This window comes from Pelecanus crispus, chromosome 1 (assembly GCF_030463565.1).
Source record: "Pelecanus crispus isolate bPelCri1 chromosome 1, bPelCri1.pri, whole genome shotgun sequence".
Lineage (NCBI taxonomy): Eukaryota > Metazoa > Chordata > Aves > Pelecaniformes > Pelecanidae > Pelecanus > Pelecanus crispus.
Window position 1 is genome coordinate 51898954 of NC_134643.1, and position 25060 is coordinate 51924013.

The following is a 25060-nucleotide window of genomic DNA, read 5'->3' on the forward strand; positions in this document are numbered from 1 at the left end:
TATAAAACTGCCTTTCCCCCATGCCATTTTTCATACAGTTAAGATCCTGGCATTAGTGATGGGGAAACTGAGGGCGTCAGCAAGCTCCGCAAATTTTAGAACTGGATTAAGAAAAAGGATTTCCTATGCAGAGTAGAGGCACAGAGCAAACAAAATTCAAGGTAAGTTCACCATAAGTAGAGAGAAGAAAAACGGCAGAGAAGTTCCCTTTCTAGAGCATACGTTTGTTCAAATCTACTAAAATAAACATGCTGTATGTTGGCTGCACGGATTACAATTCATTGACTTTATATGGCTGTATTTGTTGAAGATTTGAAATGAGCCCAGAGGCCACTGGTAAGGCTGAAAGGTGTCACAATGGCCTGCGAAGAGGAGGGCGGCGGTGGTTAGTACCTACACAGTGCTTCACCAGTCCTTGTCCAGACCAAGGGCAAAACCTTGAATCGCTGGAGCTGGGTGGGTGTTTTGCTTCGATATGACCAGGATTTTAACTAGCGACTCTGTGGAAATGATACATGAGAAGCCTTATATTTCTTTTAAGAGTGAAGCGTTTATCCTGCAGTCAAAATACCTGTGTCTATGCTTCAGCTCACCAGAGGTGGTCCCCAGCAGCAGACTGATGCTCGGGGTCCCTCCGAGCACGTCCTTACTGCTGCAGGCTGGGGAGCAAGCTCCAGCTCCGGCTGCTGATCCCCACACCTCTTCGTTACCCGCCTCGTTCCGCCTAGCCCTCTTTAAAGCAATGGCTGCACACCCCTGCAGGAAGAGTTCACACCCAGCACTGCTCTCAAGATCCCGTCTTCTTTGACTTTACCGTACTAAAGTGCTCTTCTAAACTGCTCAAGCTGATTATGCACCCTCAAATCTTTCCGCATCCCAAAACACATAATACATACCCTCGCTTTCCTGCTAGGAAAGCACCATTCTCATAGGCTGCAGTATGGTTTCATGTAATTTCAGATACTTCAAAATGCAAGATGCACAAAAAATCAGAATTACATGTTGGGCCCATAGGGGCACCAGAAAGAGTCCAAGGAGAACTGTGGGATGTGAATATAGGAGTCTGCTCTTGAGGGAACCAGCCCCAATAGGTGGGAATATAAGCCAATCCTCCTGGCATCTGGCACTTTTTAAATTCAGAAATACAAGCATGCCTTCTGAAATTGGGTAGTTGAGGCACACATCATTTTTACAGACAACCTGAGCTCAGATTGTCTTTGTCTGTTCAGACTACTATGTCTGAATGAGTCTGGTACAGGCTTATCGAGACATGCAAAACCAACAACTCACACACGTAATTACTGTTCTCTAAACAACTTGAGTCATCAAGACTGTCCAATCCAGTTCAGAGATGCCCCAGTTGAGACTCCTGTAAAAATAAAAGGATTTTTCATCTGGATAAACAAAATTAAATATGCAGAGAAGAAAGTGCATTTCTGTAACTTCAAACAAAATCTGGATTTAGGAGCAAGCATCTTCAACAGTCCACATCGGAGTAAATCAACCGTACCAAAGGTCACTAAATGTCAACGTTCTGTAATTCTCAGCCTTCAGAGGATCAAAGAAATCTAAAGAAATGGTTCAAGTTGAGGCATTTGGTAAAATAATGAGGTGAAAGGCTTTCAAAGTTTTCTGGAGGAAAAAAAAAATAATTGGACATAATTCTTAAAATCTTAATTTAGGCATTACTAAATAAAAATACTGTGTTTCCATTTCAGGGCTAGTGAAATGTCAACAAAATAAAATAGTGATAGAAAAAAACAAATTAAAGAGCTGTTTTTCAGTTATTCTCAGGACATAAGGGGTTTATTTATTTAAAAATCTGTGATGCTGGCTAATAAGCTGCTCACTTTAAATAGCTTGCCAGGTGTTCGTTTGGGTGGGGTTTTTTTGCCTTTTCAGCTCTACTCATATGAGAAATTAATTCTGCTAGAAATACGCTACCAGATCAGCACAGATTTTTTAACAATTCACCTCCTTACCTGGCATACTCTCACCCCCCTAGAACAACCCAAGGAACTGATCCTGAAAATGCCCAAGGAGATTAAAAGATATGATTGTTGAAGTATAACTGTCAGAAACGTTTGGGGAATTTCATTGTTGTTGCTGTATCTATTCCATCAGCCAGTCCAAAGGGATTTCATTAACATCTCACTAGTACCTCAGAATAAGTAGGAATTTTGACTAGATTGCGAAAGCTTCTAGAAAGAAACTGTTTTGAAGTGTTAAGTATATAAATGCAAATTGAGTGGAAACAGCTGTTATTTACATTCTCTGGAAACAGGATTCCACTCCCTGACGGACAGAAAAAAAAATGCCATTGAAAGAACATGAAGAAATTGGAAAAATATGGATCTAGTAAAAATATACGCAATGGACCACATTGTTGGGTGGTATAAATTGGTACAGCTTCACAGGTTTGCCACCATAACGATATATAGCCCACCTGCCAGGGGGACTTGAAGAGCTTCACGTATTTCTTGGAGAAAGGGGGGGCTTTGAAGGAATGAACGTGCTGAAAACAAAAGCATATAAACAAATTCATGTTTCAGTCTTTTGTGCAATGGCCAACAGATAGCCAGGTGTTTTCAGAAACAGTCCCACAGAACAAAGTCCCCATTCACAACAAGATTTTGCTATGGGCTTCTGTTAGTTTAAGATTATGTTCTGGAAAAATTACAAAAGCTTCTGAAGAATATAAGTAGCATATTCTAGACCAGTGTGCCTGGAAGTGGAGGACTGTGCCGGAGGGAAAAGAAAGCATAGTGTGAAAGCTCACGTCTTCGATGAACCCAAGCTTTATCTTTTTATTAGCCTGGCCGAGGCCCCCCTGCGTGTCCCCTGTATGCGTCACCCTTCACTTACCTGGAGCAGACCCGCACTGTCACATGTGCCACTGGAAAGCTCACACTCCCTCCTGCCATGCCTGCTTCCATCTGTAACATCACTGGCAACCACCTAGAGTAAAATGAACAGTAATAGACTGTCCTCAGGAAAGGTTAGGCATGTTTAAAAAGGTACACAAAACGTGGCTGCTAATTTCATTTGGACCAAACCCACTCACTCAAATGGGCATTAGGAATGGGCTGGGGAATTAAAGGTGGGATTCTTTTGCTGGGTTTTCTGTATAGAAGGGAAAAGGAGCTGATACAACCAACACAGCTAAAGCTCAAGCACTGCAGAAACACTGGATTCTTAGAGCCCGTAGGTGATTCCCTCCAGGATTAGTTCTGTTTGACCGGGGATTGCTTTGTGCCTGCCAGCACACAGAAACTGTCGTAACACAGGGAAAGGTGGGACAGAAATTTCATTCTTGTTCCATTTTAGACGCAGACTCTTGCCTGCTCTTCTGTCTTACACAAACAATACATCTGATGGTTTAATGCATCCTTTAGCTCCTTCCCAGAACAGAGACCAATCTGCAGCAGCAGGTTTTGCAGCTTCCTTCCGTCTAGCATGATGTGGCCTGAAATGCTGGGGAAAAATTCTGCGCTGCCTCAGGCGTCTTTCTGGATCAAATTTATTCCCAGAGGGATAATTTATCGGAGAAATGAGCTCTGAAGAGAATGCTAAAAATAGTGTTAAAATTTTGAAATACAGGGCAACGGCACTGAAAGTCGGAAAAGATGCCTAGCCCAAACTCACACTTTATAAAACCCTTTGCATATTTTGTAATAATTATGGATATTATTTCCCCTCCCCCGTTCATTAACAAAGACAAAGAGATAATAACAGACTTCAGCAAATCTGAATTTGGTTACACGGAGCCATCTGTTAATTCTGGTCTATGGCAGTAGAGGGCATCTAAGGACTTCGAGTCACATATGGTGAGGGATTAAAATCAGATGGCTGAAGGAGTTACTACTCTCATCCCCAACCACTCACCCCACCCCATGACAGAATTTGCCACCTCACGACCAAACAGCTCATGAAGCTGCTCCTGAATGACTGCAGTTTTGAGCCACACTGAAACTGGGCTTGATCTTAACACACCGGACTGAAAGCTGAAGTTGTTTAGGAGGAGATGCGTGAGTTAATTTCTCATCCCTGCTGCAGGCAGCACTCTGTCAGAGCCACAGGAAGGATGTTTCAGGTGCAGTATAAGGGGAGATAGTAACTGCCTCAAGCAGTCTATCCCATTTTATCTACTACTGTTTGAGCTTTAATTCCCACATGCCTGGCAAAACTGCTTACAGGAGGGGCAAACAATCCTGGGAATGGACAGGCAGTGCCAAGAAAAGGCAAGCTGTGGACCAATGCTCTTTCCTTAACCAGGAAGAATAGCGCGGTATCTATTTCCTCTGTTGAGCCCCAAAAATGCCAGTCTGTCTGTCTGGCCTGTATCTCAGTTTACGTCTTCCAACATGCCCATCAGTTATAGGATGATGCCTTGAGCCTTGCTGACAAAACCCAACCGCTAATCATGACAAATAAAGAGAGAGAAGGTAGCTGGCAGCTAGCACTGTTTTCTTGTCATCTGTTCAGGTTTGTATGACATTCCACGTTCAGCCTCTGTTTATACTGAAGTGGGGAAAGCAGCCATGTCTGCCTTGAGCCAAAAGAAGCCGACACGTCAGAGGCAGGTTAAGTTCATTACCTGACACTAACCCTTAAGGCACTAATCTGAAAAATGTATTTGATCTGAGCAGCATATACACATACCATGGGCAACATATTTTCAATTAACTGTTAAGAAGTTTCAAATGATATAAACAGATTAGTACATGTTGATTATCCTGTTATTCAAACTCCCAAATACAGCAACACGTCAGGCCTTATGCTGAAGTCTATTATAGCCTTAGTCTGAAATTTCAAAGTGGCTCATGCCCAGGAAAAGGTTCTACAACTCATTTAATGATTCACAGTACTCCTGAAATGATATTCATCTGTCTGCTTTCCATGGCAGCACTTTCAGTCATAAACACTTAATTGTAGGAATTCATCCTCAAGGCCAAATAGCTCTGGGTGAATTATACCATCTTTAATATAAGAACTAGAACAGTGATTTAAAATTAATCTTTTTCTGATGGGAGACCATCTATTCAGAGACATATAACCCAGTTTCTTCCTTACCTTTGTTTTACTTTGCACTCAAAACTCTCTCCTTTGGAGATAGCCACTGCATCACCTGTTCTAATTTTCCTTATTCGTTTCAGAACTGACTCTTCGCCAACAAAGGAACTTTAATTACTTACGGATTGGCAGAGCACAGGAGAGCTGCCTGCATGCCGTCTGTCAGGAAAACTTTTTTCACAGACATTACTTGCTCTCTTTTACTTTGAGAAGTAGGACTCGCGACTGGCAAGAAAACATCTCAAGCCTCCTCAAGCATAAAAGGCTTGTTTTTTCTGGCAGCATCTAGGACGAGAATGCAAGATTTCACAGTGCTTTCAGCTGTGCTATCTCTAGGATTTTTCTAAAAAAAAAGACAAGAGTGTACATTTCTCCAAAAATCCAGAACTTCAAAGAGAATGGTTGTGAACATGTGTATGTATAGGTGTATGTGTATATATACACCTACACGCTCTTGCTCAGGCATATACACGCTTTCTCAGCCAAAAAAACAAGGGAAATAAATATTACAGTCACAGCATCTTATACTATAATCTGAATATTGAAATCCACAGCAGATATTCTCCTAGTAGTTGTTTAAAATGACTGCTATCAAAACGGCGCTTGCCAGTAGTCTTTTTTTCTATCTTGTCCATAAAGAGGAAGCATGACAGGGAAGAAAATGCTGTCAAAGCATGTATATTTACAAATTATCCTCAGGTAACTTTCAGCAATATTTAGCTGGTTCTAGTCAGAGTAAAACTGCATGTATGTTCACAAAATAACAAAGTGACAGAACAGAATTCTGCTCACTGTTTGTAAAGAAGCCCAACATAGTATAAGGTGAAAACTGCTGTGTAAATTATCTTTTTTTTTATATTTAGTACCCTGTGTCACCACATTCCACTTTTCCTTAACAAGTCCAGCCAAATTATTTTTATCTTATGTTGGTTTTACTTTAAATTTGTAAATAGTAAATTAGAGAAACTATAAAAGCACTACATTTAATGCTTTTAATTAGAGATCCTAAGTGTGTCTAGATAACCTCTACTCAATGCAGTTGAGGCCTTTAGATGCTACCGTAAGTTTTAAATAGTAGAAAGCATACAATGAGACGAGAGAAGGATTTAAATGCCACCTTTTTATGGTCAAAGTTTCATGCTTGCTGGCGATTATCCATCTACCTATCCACTGAACTAAAGGAAATGATCCTTCTTTTTCTCAACCACCTCTGAAAGAAAATAATCTGGATGTTATTTCAAAGTACTGCTCTCTTAGTGCTATCTCTTGATGGTTTGCTTTTAAATTACAAGTGCTGGTTCTCTTTTACACCACCACTGATTCATAGAAATTATTCACTGGATTTTTGACTGTTCTCCTTTACCAAATGTATATTCTTAAGAAAGATAAAGCATTCACATCTGAATAGATAAAAATGTCAGGAAATAAGGTGGCAGCTGGTTAAGAGTAAAATTGTTTGGTATACATCATAATTTATTTCATGAAAACATTCTGTTCCTCAGGCAGCTGGAAAGAGGAGAGCAATCCCATTTACGAAAATATTTGTTTTCTCTCTGCTGTATTTATTATGCTGTAGGAACTCTTTGTGAAATAAGTAAACCTTACTCCTGACTGCTGAGTGAGAAATTCTCTAAGGGCTCACATTGTGGACCTTGTTTGTGGTGCGGAGCTACGATTAACTTGTTCTAATTTGCTTGAGATAGAGGCTCAATATTCATATTTCTCTGCTCGAGAACCAGACATGCTGCCTGACCACTGTAATCACAGGACAGGGAGGAACTGTGGCAAGTATACATTGTTATTTACATCAGTTCAGGTAAGTAGCTGTCAAAGTATGGTCAATAAATAGACATGTGATAAGCAATAGCTGGCCTTTTAACTAAAGCGGATTTTATCTGACTGAATGATATGCCATGGATAATGGATATTCTGTGCTGCATCTTCGGGAAGTAAGGATGCAGAGAGCAAGGAAAGGCCCCTTCTCCTTCAGATAAATCTAGCTGAATAAATCAGTAAACCTTTTCAGCAAATCAAAGCAAAATCCGCTGGGCCAAAAATGCATTATCCCCTCCTCCGCTCACGCCATATTATATAAATAAATCAGCATGCTAGCTCTCCAGTAAATTTGGCATACTTTTCAGGAACAAAGTGAAAATAATTTCTAGCAACAGGCACTTCACACTGTTGTAAAAATGTTGTTGCCTCCTTCCTCGGTCACAAAAGGGATTTTTGCCTGAAGGAAAAATAAAAAATAATCCACTCATCCCTCCCCTTCTCTTTTTGAGCACGTACGTTTGAAAACAAGTCAGGAACATAATACATTCTGCTTGTGATTTTCAAGAACTCTTAATGTTCATGTTTTCACTACTAATATAAATCTCGATTTAAAATATCTACTATATGGATGATATACTGCCCAAACCAAAACGTTCATGCACAGTAGAATGTATCTGGAAAAGAAATCAGAGATTCCTTAAGTTTGTGCCTTTCATCTCCCCAGTCGGATGATACGCCTCTAAAACTGGCTCAGAAGCATTCCTAACTGTATACATACAGGCAATATTTGCCCTAGAATTGCTACCCCAAACCAGACAGACTACCAATAAATAAAGCACTTGATTTGAATTGTACTTACAAATTTTAAATCCCCATTTGTATAAATTAATTTTTCTCTTCATATTAGTGACTCTGTTTAGAACAATTACTGTTTGTTACATGGCAAATGAAAAAAACTTACTTTGTTTACATGATGGAAAGCTAAGTTTTCAGAGTCTGAGATCTCCGTGCTGCTGCTTTTGTCTTTCTCCATTTCACATCCTTCTCCTATCCCACTCTAATTTTTTATATAGTAAAACACCTAAACACCCTAACGCCAAATAAGCTAAAAAAGCAGCTTACAGTAGTTTAATGCACCACATGTGGCCCATAATCCAAAAAGTAATTTAATTTGATCACCTTTTCTTACACTTAATTTTTTTTTTCTCCCCTGTGACTGTGTGGAAGACTCACGCAGACAGAGGAGAAAACCAGCTAACTAACATTGTTGAAAGAAACAGTGAAATACTAACTTATTCCACTGAGTCTATAGTACTTACGGAAGTCTCATACCAGAGAATAAAGATAACTGTGAACCAAAGTACTCTTATGAGGTGCCAAAAGTGTCATTTAAAGATCAAATTTGCAGTTTTTAAGTTTGAATTTCATTACTCTTGTAAATTTATCAGATCTTTAGTACTATTTTTAAAAGACATTAACTTCTCATGAAAAAAAATAACAGAACTCTGTTTAGGAAAGATCCTGCTGATATACTGCCTATTTAATTTTTATGCTACCTTTTTCATAACAATATCTGAAGTTTTAAGTAACAAATATTTATTACATTCTTCTGTTCTTGTTTCTCATTCACCACATAAATCATGGTCTTCCTCTCTCTGCCTTTATAGCAGCCAGCTGTGGTTTTAGAAACAAATTATTCTGACTTCAAGTGACGAATAAACAGCAGAAGCAAAGGAAGTCTTGAGGTACTATCCACATAAAAATGCCATTAATAAATAACATAGGGAACGACAACTACAGCAAAGCTGTAAAAAAGCAGCTTTGCATCTAGACAAGATGCATTCCATTTCTCTAAGATGAATTAGTGAACTTTAAAGGAATAGCCCTAATTTGAACATTATTATATCAAAATAACGTATTTTTGAGCAAAAGCTCTGTGCCTGCATATACATATATGGAATTAATTTAGTAATAAAAATAGATCTGTATTTCTTTTTGTTTGTTTGTTTTTGTTCTTCTGAACATAGTGAAGCCAGTGCAATTCTGAAAAAGTAAATTAGATTTTACGCAAGATCTCACATCATCGGTAGCAGAACTGTCAACTAAATTTCAAAGGACACAGACATATTCTCTCCCCGCTTCACATCTATCCAATGAAAAGTGAGTGGGGATGCCACAAGAGTCACTGGAGGCTGAATCTGAGGTTATCTCAACTTCACGGATAAAAACAGGAACAAGAATGACCTTCAAGACCTAAATTGTTTTAAACCAGTTCTGAAAATCCCTAAGTAAGAAAGCCCATGTTTGTTCATCAGACCTCATTTTAAATCTGCGGTGCTGTCAGTGATTAAAACCATCTTTTTTCATAAACTGAATAAATTAAATTCAAAAGCACCCAGGCATTACAAACAGATGAAACCATGCCGACCAATTCACTTAACAAAGTAGATATTTTTTTCCTCAGATGAATCTGCTTAATTACTAAATACAGTGCAGTGCTTATTTTTTAAGGGAACTATTAAATCTCTTCACTCATCCCCTGATGTTTCAAAATTGTAAGTAATACTTATTACAAAAGCCTTCAGGAACTGTCCTCCACGGTACCTTTTCTTCTTCTTCTTTTTTTTTTTTTTTTAAAGAAAAGTTGAATTTCAGGAGTTACTGGGAAGTACGACCCAAGGCAGGAGTGTCCCTGTGGGAGCATTCTCTGTGCAAGGAAGCTGGCGTGCCGGTGCTGCCCCGCTCCCTCAGCCAGACCATCCAGCCTAATACATATTCATTTATCTCTTTGATAACAAAGGGGCGCCCCCCCCCCCGATTTTTAAAGAGATTATTTTTTCCCTGAGGACTTTAAAAAGACACCCCTTAATCATTCTCCCGTCAAACCCGAAAAAACGCTCCTTCCCAAACACCGCCGGGCAATTAGCAGGGAGCCCTGACCTGCAGCCAGGGGCAGGGGTGGGACTCATACGGTTGCTTTTGCTTTGTTTCCCCTCTTTTCTTTCCAGTTTGTTTTTTTTTTTTGGTCTTTCTAAAGTCGACTCGAGGCCGCCCGGGCAGCGGCAGAAGGTGGCCGGTTACCGAGCAGCACCCGCGGCGCAATCAATCATCTTTGCACCGAAAAAACAGCTTCGGGTTTATTACCAAAAAAAAAAAAAAAAAAAAAAGTCGCGGAGCTGGGGAGTGGGGGGGGGGGGGGGGGGGGGGGAGGAGAGGAGCGGCGCGCGCATCGGCGGGTAATGGCTGTTTGTAGCAACGAGGTATTTAGCGCCGGAGGGTGAAGGGGGGGTGGAGACCAGGGTGGGGTGTCCCAGGAGCTTCGGCCGCCGCAAGTCCCTGGCACGGTGCTCCTTGGCACCGGCCCCTGACGCGCTCCCGGCCCTGAGGGAGGGCCTCCGCCGCTTCTCTCAGGTGCCCGCGGCTGCCGGCGCCGGGCAGGCCGGGAGCCACTCGTCGTCGCCGCCTTCACCCCGGCTTCCACGGCGGAGGGGAAGCGGGAAGGAAAGGGGCGGGGGTGGGGGGAAACGGGACACCGCGCTCCCGCGCTCTCCCGGTTACCTCAGGAGGTGCCCGCGCGCCCGGCGGCCGTTGGAGCTCGCCGGCGGCCGTTGGAGCCCGCCGGTGGGGCCGTGCCTCGCGGGGCGGCGCGCGCCGCCCCGCGAGGCACGGCCCCCACCGGCGGGCTCCAACGGCCGCCCGCGCGCCGGTACCTCAGCGGCCCCGGCCACTGACCTGCTCGCCGCGCGTCTCCCGCGGCCGGAGGGCGTGTGTGGGCGTGCGTGGGGAGAGCGGCGGGGAAAAAGATTTAGGCGACCGCTGCCCCGGCGTGACAGGGGCGGCGGCTCGGTGCGTCGGCCCCGGCTGGCCGCGATCACGGTGGAGGCGCCGGAGCGGGTCCTGTCACATGATGCGGTTCCTGGAAAGTTCCTGGAAAGCAGCCTTTGTATGTAGCCATCCCGGGAGGGGGGAGCGGCGGGGGGAGGATGCCCTCGCCTCGCAATCAAAGGCGAACAGACCGCCCGCAAGCCGGGGAGAGGAGGGGAGCGGAGGGTGTTGTTTCCCCAGGAGCACCGTCCTCCTCCGGCAGCGGCAGCCTGTCTGCCCGCCCGAGCACGGCCCCGACGCTTCTCCCCGGCGGCGGGTGCTGTGCCCCAACGCCGCCGGCAGCGAGAACAACCTGACCGCCCCACCTCCAGGCGGCGGCAGCGGCGGCCCCAGCCCCGTCCCGCCGAGCCCGGGTGAGTCCCGCCGTCGTCCCCCCTGCGCCCGGTGCCCTGCCGCTCCTCGAGAGCGGGGAGCCTGCCGCCCCGCTCCCGGGACGGAGCTGCCGACGGGCGAGATGGAGGCTGCCCCGAAGCCGGAGGCGGGCCGTTCGGGCGCTCCTCGTCCCCGCTGCAAGCTAGCTTCCACCGCCTCGCAAACCCTCCGCCCCCGCCAAGCCCGCCGCGGCCGGCGGCACTCGGCGGCCGGGCGCTCCCGGCGCTTCGCCTGCACCAGCGGTCGCGCTCGGGCAGCCCCGGCGAGGCTGCTCCCAGCCGCGCTGGGGCTCCGCAGCCGCTCCGGCCACAGGCGCACCTGCGCCCGCTGCCCGCGCCGGCGGCGGGAGGTCCTGCGCGGGGGAGAAGGGCACGGGGATGGGCTTTGCCGGGAGGTTGCCGCCTGCCTGCCTTGCCTATGTTGCGATAGAAACCCGGCAGAGCGACCTTCTCGGCTGCCAATAAAGTTGAATTCGGAAAAGTTTCTGAGCTCCGCCGCGGAACTTGCGACGGGAGGAGCCACCTCGGCATAACCCCTCACCTGGCGGCTGCCGCGCACCCGGGGGCCGGGGCTCTGCCCGGGTCGCAGGCACCGCCGGGCGCCCCGGTCTTCCCCGCGATCCCCCTGCCCCGCCGCCGGCCGAGCCGGCTGGGCTCCCCTCGCCGGCGCTGTCCGGCTTGGTGTCGCTCCCGGCGGGGCGGTGGGAGAGCGAGAGGCTTTTTTTGTCCCTCCCGTCCGCTGCAGCCGAGCGGAAAGATTTTTTTTTTGTTTAATAGTATCAGCATTTAATGGAACGGGAAAAGCACATTTCCTGCCCCGCGCTAAATATATCGCGCCCTCCGCCGCGCTGCCCCCTCCCGCACCCAAGCGGCCAGCGAGCCCCGGGAGCCGGCGCTGCCCGCGCAGCCGCCCCGCTGCCCCCCGGGCAGGCCGCGGACCCCGGGCACGCCGCTGCCCGGGAAAGGCCGGCTCCCATCCCGGCAGCACGGCCCACGCCGCGCTCCCGTTCCTGGAGGTACGACCTCGCCCGTGACCTCACCGAGAGGCGTACCGCGCCGTCCCGACGCGCCGCAGCCGCCCGGGCAGCGCCGGGCCTGGGGCCGGCCCCGCTCCCTGGCTACCCCTCCCCAGCCGCACCTTTACGCGCCCGGCTCTCCCCCCCGCCCCCCCCCCCTCCCCAAGAGCCCCCCCAGCGCCACCGGCCGGGCTCCCGCCTACCCGGCCGAGGGAGCGGCGCATCAGCGGCTCTGCCCTTGCGCTAAAGCGAGACCACCTTGGCGGGCCGCCGCCTCGCCGCCGGCGGAGGGGAGCCGGGGACGGGCTGGGCGGCGGGGGGTGGGGGGAGGAGGAGATGTCCCTCCCCCGCTCCGCCGGGAGGTGATCTCTCGCCGCGGGTCCCTCCTCTGGATGCTGGGACGTTCCGAAGCCGGAGCGCCAGAACCGCACGGGCTGCGCCGGGAGCGCCTCTGGCGGGGCTCGCCGCTAACCACGCTCTCTCTCCGCTCGCAGGCGGCGCCCGGGCCGGGGGCCGGGGCCATGCACCCGGCGCGGCGCTGAGCACCGCGGCGGCGGCGGCGAAGCGGAGCCCTCTCCCCGCGGGCGGCCCCCGACCTGCGTGCGAGCGGGGCCGCGCCCGCCGCCGCTGCCGCCCCCCATGACCCTGCGCTCCGCCGGGTCCCTGGAGAGCGCGGCGGGCGCCCGGGCGCGCTGGGGGCACCCCGGGGCGGCGGCGGCGGCCGCGCCTGTTGCCGAGGAGCCCCGTGAGGCGGCGCAGCTGGCCGCGGCCATGGAGGAGCTGCGGCGGGCAGGTAAGCCCGGGCGGCCGGCCGGGAAGGGGGGAGCGCCCGGGGCGGCGGCTCTCGCCGGGGAGCCCGGCCCGCCGCCGCCCGCCGCGCCGCGGTCCCGGGGGAGGCGGAGCGGAGCGGCGCGGCGGGGAGCCCCGCCGGGCCGAGCGGGGGAGCGGGCGGCGGGGCGACGCTTTGCCGTCGCCGCCCGGGGCTGCGGGGTCGCGGCGGCCAGGGGCGGCGGCGGCGGCTCCGACCTTCCGCGGGCTGCGGCGGCTGAAGCGAAAGCACCGCCCGCGCCGGCAGCGCCGCGCCCCGGCGGCAGCCCGGGATCGCCGGCCGGGCGAGGGCCGGGCGCTGCCGCCGGCCGGGGCGGCCGCGGCATCCCCTCGGCCCCGCGTACCTGCGCTGCGTTCGCCGGCGTGGCGGCGGCTCGCCCGGCCCCGCAGGACGCGGGGCTTGGCCAAGGGCGGAGGGAAGGGCTTTTGTCTTCATCGCCTCCCTGCTAGGACCGCAGCCGCCCCGCCGAAGTTGTTTTCGTACCCCTCTCTGTTTCCGATTGCTAGACAAAAGCTCGTTTCAACAACAGCCTGCCCGGAGTTACCAAAAGCGGGCTTTTTGCGGGCTGCCAGGCGGACGCCGCGCTCGCCGCGGCGCGGAGCCGCGGGACGCGTCCCCGCTACCTGACGGGCGGCCCGTGGGGTCGGCGGCTTCGGCGTGAGCCTCGCAGGACGCCGCAGGAAAGTTTGTGCGTGTGTAGGCATAGAATTGAAAGTAAACGGCGACCTGGAAGGCTCCGTCAAAAGGAGACGCGTTGCAAAGCAAATGAATTTAAATAGAAAATAAAAATTTACAACGCCTGCAGGACTTTAGCTTTCAACAGCAAAGGAAATGGGTTATTACAAGTACATCAGCTGAGGAGCAGCTTTTAACAAACAAACAAACCAGCAAACAGGAATAAACAAAAGCCTTCTTTCTCTCCTCTTTTAACAGGGTGGTACTGGGGCAACATGACTGTTGCTGAAGCCAAAGAGAGATTACAGGATGCTCCCGAAGGGACCTTCTTGGTTAGGGATAGTTCACATTCAGAGTATCTGCTGACGATTTCGGTAAAAACATCAGCGGGGCCGACCAATCTTCGTATAGAATATCAAGATGGCAAGTTTAGGCTGGACTCTATCACTTGTGTCAGATCTAGACTTAAACAGTTTAACAGCGTTGTGCATTTGATTGAGTACTATGTTCTTATGTGCAAGGACAGAACCGAAACACCTTCAAATGGAACAGTTCATCTTTACTTGAACAAACCTCTCTATACATCCGCTCCATCTCTGCAGCACCACTGCAGAATAACTATAAACAAGTGTACAAATCAGATCTGGGAGCTGCCATTACCAACAAGACTAAAAGAGTACTTGAAAGAGTACCAATACCAGGTATAAATATCTTTTCTAAATGCCTCTAATGTAGAGTAACTTTTAAATGCAATTCTTAAAATCAGCCAAAGAACTGAGTAACCAGTTGTACAACTCGGCATGGAATTCGCTATCAAAACAGTGGCAGTTCTGGGGGAAAGGTTTTTATTTCAGATGCCACAAAGGGAGACTTTATGTCGAATAATCCCATCTTGCATCCTCGGGGGTTCGACAAGGTGGTATGCTATTCTTGCGAGGAGAGAGAAGCCAGGAATCTGTCCAGATTGTGTTGCTTTGTCAATGGCATAAAATACTGCGCTAACTATCCAATGCTAACTGAAGCAGTGGGACCGGGAGAGACTGCAAAAGTGGTCAGAGACGTATGAGAGTGCCTGAGTATCTCAGTTGTCTGATTCCAAGATTAATTTGGTGCTGGTGTTCGTATAACCCTGAAAGCTTAACTGGATCACACTGTGATAATCTTGCCAAAGTTATGCAACTAATCAAATCCAGTCAAAAAAGTGATCATCTATTCAGTTTTTATTGAACTGTAATTCTCATGCTTTTCTGCAAGCAAAGGAGTACTGTAAGTAATCACTTTAAAGCATTGTTTTTTCAAAGTTCTCTAAAAGCTGACCTTAAGGAGAAATGCCACATCTTTCATAGGAACCCAGTGTGTTGCTGATTATACCAGATTGGTATCCCAGAATCTTTGTTAACGTGTTAACATCTTCCCAGTGGTGATATATCCATGTTATAACTATTAAGCCTCTTTTGGTTGAGGCTTTAGGACTGTACGCTGCAGACTTGCAGTTGCTCAGTTCCAATGTCAAAACATGGATATCAGCAGTTACAGCTGTCTTCTACAGTGTAGAATGTTTTCTTCAGCTTGTTTCCCAAAATGTGGGGAAATACGGATTTGGGGGGTTTTTTTTGGAGGGGGTTGGGTTTTTTTCTTTTTTTTTTTCTTCTCTTCTAATTCACCATTGTAGCTCTCAGACTATTACTCAATAAAGTAAATCTAATTGCACAACAGTCTCCCAATCTTTGTATGTATGGATTTGCTACTATTCAGGAAACGGTGATCTTACGAACCTGTATCATTTCCTAGCTAATACTCAAATAAATGCATCAGTGAGGATGAATACTCCTGCTTTGCCTTTGTGGTGCTGCTCAAAGGTATGGCTGGATTACGTTCAGATTAGTGGCTTAGCGGCTGCCTGCTGAATTCCTGGAGTTAGGTATTAGCACAGGATATTGCTTTTTCTGTTACAGCAGTCCTCCAAAGAGGAAGAAGAGACCAAGATCCTCAGTACCCATTCTTCAGCCTAAATGTATTTAATAGAAGAAATAGCCAGGGTGAGAGTAATAGGAGAGCAGTAAAGAGAGAAACAAGGACATAGATTCGTTCTTAGTCAACAATTTCATAGTTTTAACTCTTTCCCTAGCTTACTTTTTAATTAAAGCAAATAGACCTGTGTTTGAACAAGGAGGATTGTCAAGACTTGCTGTAATCTAGCCCTACCCAGGCTGAAATAGAAACAACATAAAATAATCTTGTTTTCCTTGTGACTTAACTGCTCCGTAGTACTCTCAGGATGCTGTCTCCCTTCTCATAAACTCTGGTGCACTGACCAGCTTATTTTGTTGCATCGAAACTCCCGGTGTTATGCACTCAGTTTGGTCATTAACGTGCTGGCTGAAATGAGTAGCACAGCCGTTGAGTCAAGGAAGGCACCAAGAACCTGAGGCAGAGGGGATGGTCCCTTGGTATGGCAAATACTTGATCTGTTGTTGTTCTCCCTCTGCAAAAGGCGGCATTTTTCCCTCCTCTTCCACATCTTCAATTTTCTCTCCCTGTTTTTAATGCAAGCTTTAGTATAGAAATGGGGGAGTTTTCTCCTGAAAAACAAACCAAAAGCTTTTGTTACATAAAAGTTTTCCCCATGCTCAGCCAAAATGTAGCAGGTTGTTGGAAGTTTTTCACATAACACAGCGACCACCCTCTGGCTCCCATCCCAGAAGAGCCCTCGTATTCCAGGTACGTGTCGTAATCACACGGTTCTCCTGCGCTTGTCATCTGTCTTGCTAGGATCTGCCACCCTGAAGGCGAGGAGCTTTTCCTGTGAGCGGTATCCATGCACGAACGGTATTCCTGGGAACACTTTTCATTCTGATGAATCTGTTTTCTTACAGTCCTTGCCTAGCTCTGCCTTGAGATGAGATAGCTGCTGTACGGAACAACTTCTGTTACAGTAAGGAGACGCTCTAACCTGCTGCCACGTTAACCACCTACTGCTGGGCGTTTTTAGCCAAGGTGATACTTGGCTGTCACGTGCTCGGCGTCGCAGTGGTGAACACGTCGTACTAAGGCCCTTTAAAGTAAGTTCCCTCCAGGCTAGCCCCTGGTCTGGGGATTTAAAATCACAAATACCAATGCCGGAACAAGCAGACTGAGAAGCTAAGAGCTTTGGGGTGCACGGAGACAATCGTGTTGTACATATCAGAAAAGATTTATGGCTCGTTGCCGGCAGCCTGCTGTAAGCAGTCGCAGGCCAGGTATACCCCAGGGCAGCGCCAAGCTCTGAGGAATGACACGGGGCCGACGGAGGGCAGCTCGCTGGGCTTTTTGTCAGCAATTCCCCAAAGCACAAGGGCAAACGGTAGGCTGAAGACAAGGAGCGCTAGTAAAGCGCAAGGTGGTGGTTCTTATAAACAATTGAGAGTAGTTACTGTGATGTGGAATCAAGTCACCAAACGTGCGTACCGACTTACACTTCGTATCGTTTGTGTTAGTTACTGCGAGGAATAAGTAGGGTCTGTAGCTGTGGTGTGCTTGAAGCAGTGAACAATATTTTGAACAGACTGGAGGGGGAACTAGTCCTCTTTGTATGAGAGCATAGTTCTTGTCCTCATTAGGATGCCAGCCCTAGGGTTGATGCTTTGCACTAGTAAAACTAAACCACACTACAGCTCGCTGCAAGCTGGGCTTCATTCTAACGCAGCACAGAGGAATGACTTGTTCTGGTAGAAAAAATGCAAGGATAGCACGTTATTAGATTACAGTGGTGCAAGAATCTTTCATGTAGACCCCATGAATTTTCAGGCATGATCATGTTGTCCAAACATTTTTTAAAAAGTTCCAGTGCTTTTTTTTTTTTTTTTTACTTTATGGATGTTGCTGTTGTACTAGCTTTTAAATTGCTGGCCCTTCAGATTCCAAAAATGACTTCTAACTGATATACGTCACCTTGAATTGCTAGTACAGGGTGTTCAGTGAAGCCAGTTTCACAGGTTCAGTGCCCGTGAGTCAACCAAAAATCACAAGGACTTTAATCCTAAGCCTGTTTTTCCATCCCATGTGTTGGTTTGGTTTTTCATTTTTGAGTCTTGAGGTTTCAGATTTTCCAGCTTATACCTGGAATGTTAGTTGCTGAAAAGTCTTCATTTTCATTAAAGGAAAGCCGAGAATCCCACAATCCTAAAAGGTGATGCTTGAAATAATAATAATAACAACAATAACAATAATAATAATAATAATAATAGTAGCAAGATGAATGATGAAAATGGAATTGGTATCTTTATTTAGTTTAGCAGTAAACCTAGCAGAAGTGTGAACTATGGCTCCATTTTAGTTGTATGGGTACTTCCCTGCTGGTAGTATTATCACCAGAGACAGAAAATGGTTCAAGTATGAGATGGGTGGGTAGAGTGGGAATGCAACCAAACAGTTGCGCACATTGCATTAGAAGTAATTTTATTTTAATCTGATCCTGTCAGTATTGTCCTAATTATATTTTATGTAACCACATTCTAGATAAACAAGATATAATTAGTAGCAAGAAGGAAAAATTGTTCACTAGAATATGGGGGGAGAGGGGTTTATTTTTCTATCTTAAACCAATCTGGAACTTACTCCCCACTACAAACTGTGGAGCTTTAGAAGCTGAGACTCTTACTAAGTTGCATTACCTTAAGAAAACAGAATCTACACACGGTAGGAAGGACAGGGTTCTGTAGTTGCATGGATTCCTGTATCTTAGCCACCTCTCATGTCTTAGCAAAGTGTTACTGTAGGTAAATTACCTTGTTAAAGATTGTAGAAAAGCTTTATTTACTTACATGTTCTATTCAAGAGCTTTTTCTTGTATTCCTGATAAAATTCCTACGGATTTTTCCTTTGGCTATAAGCTTAGGATCTAGCAGAAAGTAAGTTGAGTGGTGTCAGAGTTTTGTTCTTCTTAAGCCAAAACACATGATGGAGATGGGAAGAGATACCTTTAGATGTGGGTGTCGTGTCTAACAGTCATTTAAAATAAAATAAAATAAAACTTCTGCTGACTTTGCTGTCATTAAAGTAAATCTAAGTATCACACTGACTGCTAGAGGAAGCAATGGCTTGAGGGATTCTAACAGCTGTATTACTGATTCTCAATCTTTATAAGAAACTTTTCTGTCGAAAGGAGAAATTTTACTTTTAAAAAAACTGTAGAAATAAAGGAAACTTTTAGTACTTAAACCATAAAATTTCCAAACAGAATAACTAGAAATTACTTGAAAGGTCTGAGCTGGTTAGTGCTGTATACGCAAAGGAAGTGGGGATGACAAGCTACTTTGGTATCTCAGCCTAGCTCCTGCAAACCACTTCTTTATTAGTGTTAACTTCAGCAGGTCTCAGTATTTTGCTAAGCCCTTGGCATGACTGAAAATGCCTGGAAACAACATTCCACCGACACATAACTTCAGATCACCAAGGTCTGAGCTCGCTTTACAACAACATGGTGGTTCGCCACAGTATTGCTGAAATTGGGCAATTTCTACAATGGGCTGAAGATCAGTCGAAGAAACTGGGAGGCTGAGTCGTCGCTGCCAGGGGCTGTGGAGGGCATCGGTGCCGGCCGTGGCTGGTCATTGTCTGCTGCCTTGGACAGCGGGCATGCTACAGGCTAGGGAAAACAGAGCCGCCAGGAAACCAGCTGAGCAGCGGTTCTGCTTGCTCAGGAGGGAATCACCCGTCGGGCATCTGGGGTCTGAGAAGGGACTGAAGGGAAAGGACATGGAAAAGCCAGCAGCTCCTGTGAGCAGTGGCACTTCTCACGGGGCGTATCAAATAACCAGCCAAAGGGCGTAGTACCATGCTGAAAGGTGTAGTAGTAGAAGCTTAAAGGTCCAGGGGAGTAACTAGTATCGGCGCAATTTGAAACCACATATAAAGAAAGTCTGGCTAGATAACTGAACTTCAGGGAAAAATTAAGCAAAATCAGTCTGTCCTGGTCCCAGGGTTGCCAAGGCGGGAAGGGATTAATGGTGCTTATTAATCAGGTTATCTACAGGGCTTTGAAGTAGCCAGTGCCCCTGAGAAAGTCTAGGGAAATGTAAAAACATATCACCATAATTACGGTGTTTAATCTCCCTGATAAATTGTGGATTTTATTCTACTTAAATCCTATTTAAAAAAAAGGATTGCACCTGTGGGTTTGGTTTTGCTTTCGTTTGGTTTTTTTCTTTTCTTTCAGAGTTGGAAACATTAACTCTCCAGGAACTGAAATACCAAAATAATATCATTACCTCCTATGATATTAAAGAGTAAAAAAGGATATTAAGGAGTTAAAAAAATACAGGAGCAAAAGCTATTTACCTTAGCATAAGAAACAAGCTCACATTTAATAAGAAAAAGTTCAAACTAGTAATACCCAGGAAAAGTTCAGTGCTGAGTACTGCAAAGAACAAAATACATTAGAAAGATCCCCAAATTCAATGCGCCTGCCTTAATTTTTCTTTCACTGGCAGGTAGGGTTTATATAAGTAAACCCTTTTTTTTTCAGTCAAATTGTTCCATAAGTGATGCTTCACAGCTGAGGATTGCAATTTGGTGCACTGTTGGTTAACAAATAGTAAATGCGGAGGTACGTTAAACGTGGGAAAAGATTCAAAGCCCAGTGCAAATTCTTCTTTTGACTTTATTGAGGTTATTTGGATCAGGCTTGATAACAAGAATTATATAAGAAACAGTTGTAAGACTGGTATCTGGAGGCTGTAAAATCACTTTTCAAAATGCCTTGTAACAATTTAATTGTATCTCTTCAGGTTGCAGCCCTGAAATGGGATCTGTTCGGCTGAATCTCTGTACCCACACTCACTTTGTCTCAGGGGGAATCTCCAGATTTGAGGGGTTGCTCTGGACACCGACATTACACACGTCATACGTTTGCTTTTTTCTTACCTAGCGTGCTGCTTATTGACACAGCCTGGAGGGCAGAATAAGTTGTGGATCAAGTGTTATTGTTTATGGGATTTTTAGCCGGTTCAACTTTCTTTTAGGAAGAGCAATATTAAACAAGACTGAGCCTATATTAGCTGCAATTTACCTATCTGTAAAGTAGGCGGTGGACTTAACATTTTGTAATTTATCAGCGTGGGGTGAAAAGTCGCTTATATTTCAATTAACATTGATCAGAACTTAAGCTGCGATGATGGTAATGTCTTTGAATGGCTGCATTGCTAGGAAGAGAGAAGAAAATAAGCTAGGAAAGTGAGATTCTTGTCTAACTGGATTGCAGTGGAAGTGGCATCGTGAGCTGAGGTGCTTCGGACGCGTGTGGGAAACTGCCTGCGAGAAGATAACTGTTTTCTGGAAATCCATCTGTTTTTTTTAACTCCCCTGATGGAGGATGCAGTGCCTGCTGCGGGCTGCTTAACCAGCCCACTGTAACCATGCATGCAGGCAGGTTTCATTTTGAAAGGGAACAAAACAGAGTAAGTGAATTTTTAATCGAAGGGTATTTTTTGTTTGAAAACAGGACGTACGGAAGAAGTATAAGCAGTGGCAAATGTCTTGCTAGGATACCAGTAAAAACTTTCCACAAATCATTACTAGCTCCTGCTTAACCTGAAAGTAAGAACCTTTAAAAATACAGGTACTGTATATGTGTTTGTCCAGTTCAAAGCCTGGGAAAGAAACAGATTACAAAAAGCAGTAGTTATTCTCCTCCTAAATAAACCCAACCTTTCAGACTTTTATCTAAAATGCGAGACAACCATTTCATACGCTGTAATTTGCAAACAAAAGAAGCTGGTTTTGTGAAAAGGTTTCAGACTTGAATCTTAAATTCCTTTTACTTATTTGTCGATGTTTGATTTCTCAGGCTAATTTGTGAATTTTCTTTGTTTGTTCTCACATTATTAAAATGGTTGCTTTACATTTAAAAACTAGTTTCGTAAGTCTGGAATAAATACTTAGAGGCTTGTAGTATTTCATCTGTCTCCCCAAGCATCTTTAAATTAAACTTCAAAAACAAACAGAGAACTACCTTAATTCATATATTTAAAGAAAACAGACTAAACATTCTGAGAAATACCGAGTCACATTTTGCATATAATAATTGCAGGGTTTTTATTACAATTCATTGGAGATTCTTTTTTTTTTTCTGGAATGAATACAAAAGTTTCACATTTGATGCCTGCTTCTTTTCTTACAACAATTCTGCATTCAACTTTTCGTTAAAGGTTATTTGTATCAAAGTAAACAGCACTAATTCATTGCAGTACCGCTAATAAACATTATTGAAACAAATGTAAATATACAGACACTACATGGTCACTTCAAACCCCACGGTTTAAGATGTTTTGAAACTTTCTGTGCTATATTTTACCTCCATGCTGGACATGCCTTTTAATAAAATAATACTTTTAAGGAAGCTAATGACGTGTCACCTACATTTTATATTCATTGCTCTCTTCGAACTGCATTTAATTTAAAGCCTTTATTACTTAAGTGAATGGGAAGTTATTAAGTATCAGAATAATCTAAGTGGCAGCCCAGGGGCTGATCCCCTTCAGCGACGCACTTCGGTCCTGCCCATCCTCTTTTCCCAGGAGCAATAAGGGATCACTTCTGGAGTAGCAAATGCCACCTGAAGAGTGACAGCCCTCCCGACCCACAGTCCAGTGCCCTCAAGCCCTGCCGGCACCCCTCGCGCTACACATTGGGCCGTCTTTCCACACCAAAACCTTCCCTTCCTTGGCATCAGCCTGGTTTTGGGTGGCTGGCGCGGGAGACGTGGCTGTGTCGGCGTTAGGGAGGGCCACACGTGCAAAGGGGAGTGCAACGGGGAGCAGGGCGAGGAGGAAGAGGAGAGGGAGGAAGGGAAGGGATTATTGCCTGGGATGGCAGTGGGTGGCAATAGCTTGCAAGACCGTCATCTGGTCTTCAGGCCACTGAGTTTGGGCCACCCCGACTTGTATTTTAACAGTGTTTTTGAGATACATCACATTCAGAAATGTTTTCTGTGCTCTTATTTCTAAAAATGACAGGCAACCATATAATACATGTTTCTTTTTTTCCATCTTCATTTCAGAGGTTTTGTGAGAGATTTAACCAATTAGATGTGTTTTTAATAAACAAATCTAGAGGCTCATATTTCTTTTCTTTTGTCCTTAAAGTTGGAATGCTGTCCTACAGACAATTGAAAACAGCATACTCCTAATAGATTAAATCTGCTTGCACTAGTTTTAAAAACACATTTTGGCTCTTGTTATCAGCAGAAACAAATTAGTCTGTAGAAAACAGAGAAAATATGTACATGCTAGGATACAGCTTGGCTCTAATTAGCATAAAGGATCCTCTGAAAAGCTTTATTTTTTTACAAATCTCATTATACTTTGTACAGAGTTTCTAAAAAGATTTGGGACTTTTAAGTGAGCTTTAAACAAGTGAACAGTAAATTTAAAAATCTGGTACTCTGACTTGGAATAACAGGCATGTAAAGAGAACAGCATTGTCAGAAGAGATGCTGCTTAGTTTGGTACCCACAGATTCGGCTACCCCGAATTCAGCAGTTCTCAAAAGTGTGGCCTGATGACCACCGGTGATTCTCCAACCCACAGAACCAGAGAGAACAAGGTTTTAAGTCTAAAAGTCAGATGATGCTGATGTGCGGGATTGACCGTGGTCCATTGATCTACAAAGTCTAGGAAACTCTTTTTTAATCTACATCATTAGCTTTGAGATTTTCATCTGCTAGTGGGCAGATGAGCTGAACCCAAACTGGCTCAAATAAATAAATATATAGATATAGATATAGATATTTGTCCCTAAAACTGGGATAGAACTGAACCAACCTTCTGAAGTTTTACTGAACTCAGACCAGAACTGAACTGGAAGAATTTTAGTCAGAACCAAAATGGAAGGTTTAAGGGCTTCTCTCCTTGGACTTAGTACTACCTGCGCGCATCCTTGTTCTGTAACTGCAGAGTATAATCAACACCTGGGGTGCACCGCTAAAGCTGAACCCAAACCACCCGTAGCACATTTACCGTTTCCGCTAGTGAATTTGCAGCACTAGTTGTAAACTAGTGGGAGGAAAAGGAAACACCAGATTTTCCCTTTTATCAGACTTGGACCTCTGCTCTCATCCTCTTCCTTCCGAGGCTTATCTGTGTTCCTTTCACTGCTTTCCTCCTTCGCATCTCTGTTCAGACCGTAAGCAAAGACGTGACTAAACGCTGGCTGTACAACTGCTACCATTTACTTGAGCAGGAACCGGAGTTGCTCTGTGCATATCCATATGTTTTGCTAACTTTCTAAGATATTCTTGGACACTATAAAATAAATAATCCCGATTGCCTCATCTGGCAAAAAAATACAGTAAATGCAAGTGATGTAACTGCTTGTCTTCATTTTCTATTTTAAAATGCAGGCACATTATCTGCAATTAAATGCAGCTGTCAGGATCACAGTGATGTGATACTCTAAGTCTCCAAGTCTGGTCACTCCAATTCCAGATATAATACAGTTCCTTAGATCGTGACTGGAAAAAAGAAAAAAAAAAAAAAAAAGCTGGCAATCAGAAATACAAGAAGCTAAGAAAGGAAACTGTCAGTAGCTGTACAGCGCTGTGCTGAGGAATGATCCCATACGTTGTTTGTGGTGTTCACTGCTCCCTGGTGCCGGTTTGTGTTGTTTACAAATGTATTTTCTCACAACCGGTATTACAAACTACTTATGACATGAAAATTTAAAACCACCTCAGCTGTACTTTGGCTACAACAGCAGCATGCTTCTTGTCTTAGAGTTACCGAAGATGACTGACTTGTGGGGCTTCCAGTGTTGTCAAGGTCATAGTAAACATGTTAATGCATCACTCTGAAACAGCCCATAGGAGTATTTAAATTTTTTATGTCTGTGTTACTAGAAGACTAACACGTGTGCCTGAGACAAAAAACATTTACCTTGGTTTAATAGATCTATTGGAATAAGATATTCTTTATCAATTATTTAAAAGCAATTTAAACCCCTTTGGAAATAATCCTAGGTAAAAGCGTTATGTCAATTAAACCAAAATATTGCTTTAAAATTGCCAAGTAAGTAGCATCTCTGCAGAAGCTGACCACATAATAAATTTACAGAATTTTTTAAACATTTCTTAAATCCAGCGTACAAACTTTGCCTTCAAGACTGTGATTTCTGTGTCCACAAAAATTCTCAACTTTGCCGTTAGCCACAGGAAAATCAAAGGAAAAGGATCTAAGCTTTCTGAGTGTGACTAAGTGTGTATCTTTATGCAAAATCTTGTAGATAAATATCATGTTGAGCACATGCAGTATGTGAGCTCTACCAATAATACTTTGGTATCTTTTTTCCATGGCAAATATTTCCTGGGTACAGTATCTAGGAACGGTATGTAAAGGTTTCCGTAACTCACTTCCAAATACCCTTAAACCTTCCAAATACCCTTAAATCTGTACGATTAGTCT

At 45.3% G+C, this 25060-nt stretch overlaps 1 protein-coding gene across 1 annotated transcript; it reads left to right on the plus strand.

Annotated features, from left to right (window-relative positions):
• Positions 1-12760: 12760 nt before the first annotated feature.
• Positions 12761-15255, plus strand: SOCS2 (suppressor of cytokine signaling 2). Its single transcript, XM_075723512.1, has 2 exons — positions 12761-12914; positions 13884-15255. Exons 1-2 carry the CDS (start codon positions 12761-12763, stop codon positions 14330-14332), a joined length of 603 nt encoding a protein of 200 aa, XP_075579627.1. The 3' UTR covers positions 14333-15255.
• Positions 15256-25060: the final 9805 nt, after the last annotated feature.

Excerpts from the sequence above, each read along its gene's own strand:
- SOCS2 (XM_075723512.1), top strand. The coding sequence starts at position 12,761 with ATGACCCTGCGCTCCGCCGGGTCCCTGGAGAGCGCGGCGGGCGCCCGG. Across the intron at positions 12,915-13,883 it reads GGAGGAGCTGCGGCGGGCAG|GGTGGTACTGGGGCAACATG; the intron begins GTAAGCCCGGGC and ends CTCTTTTAACAG.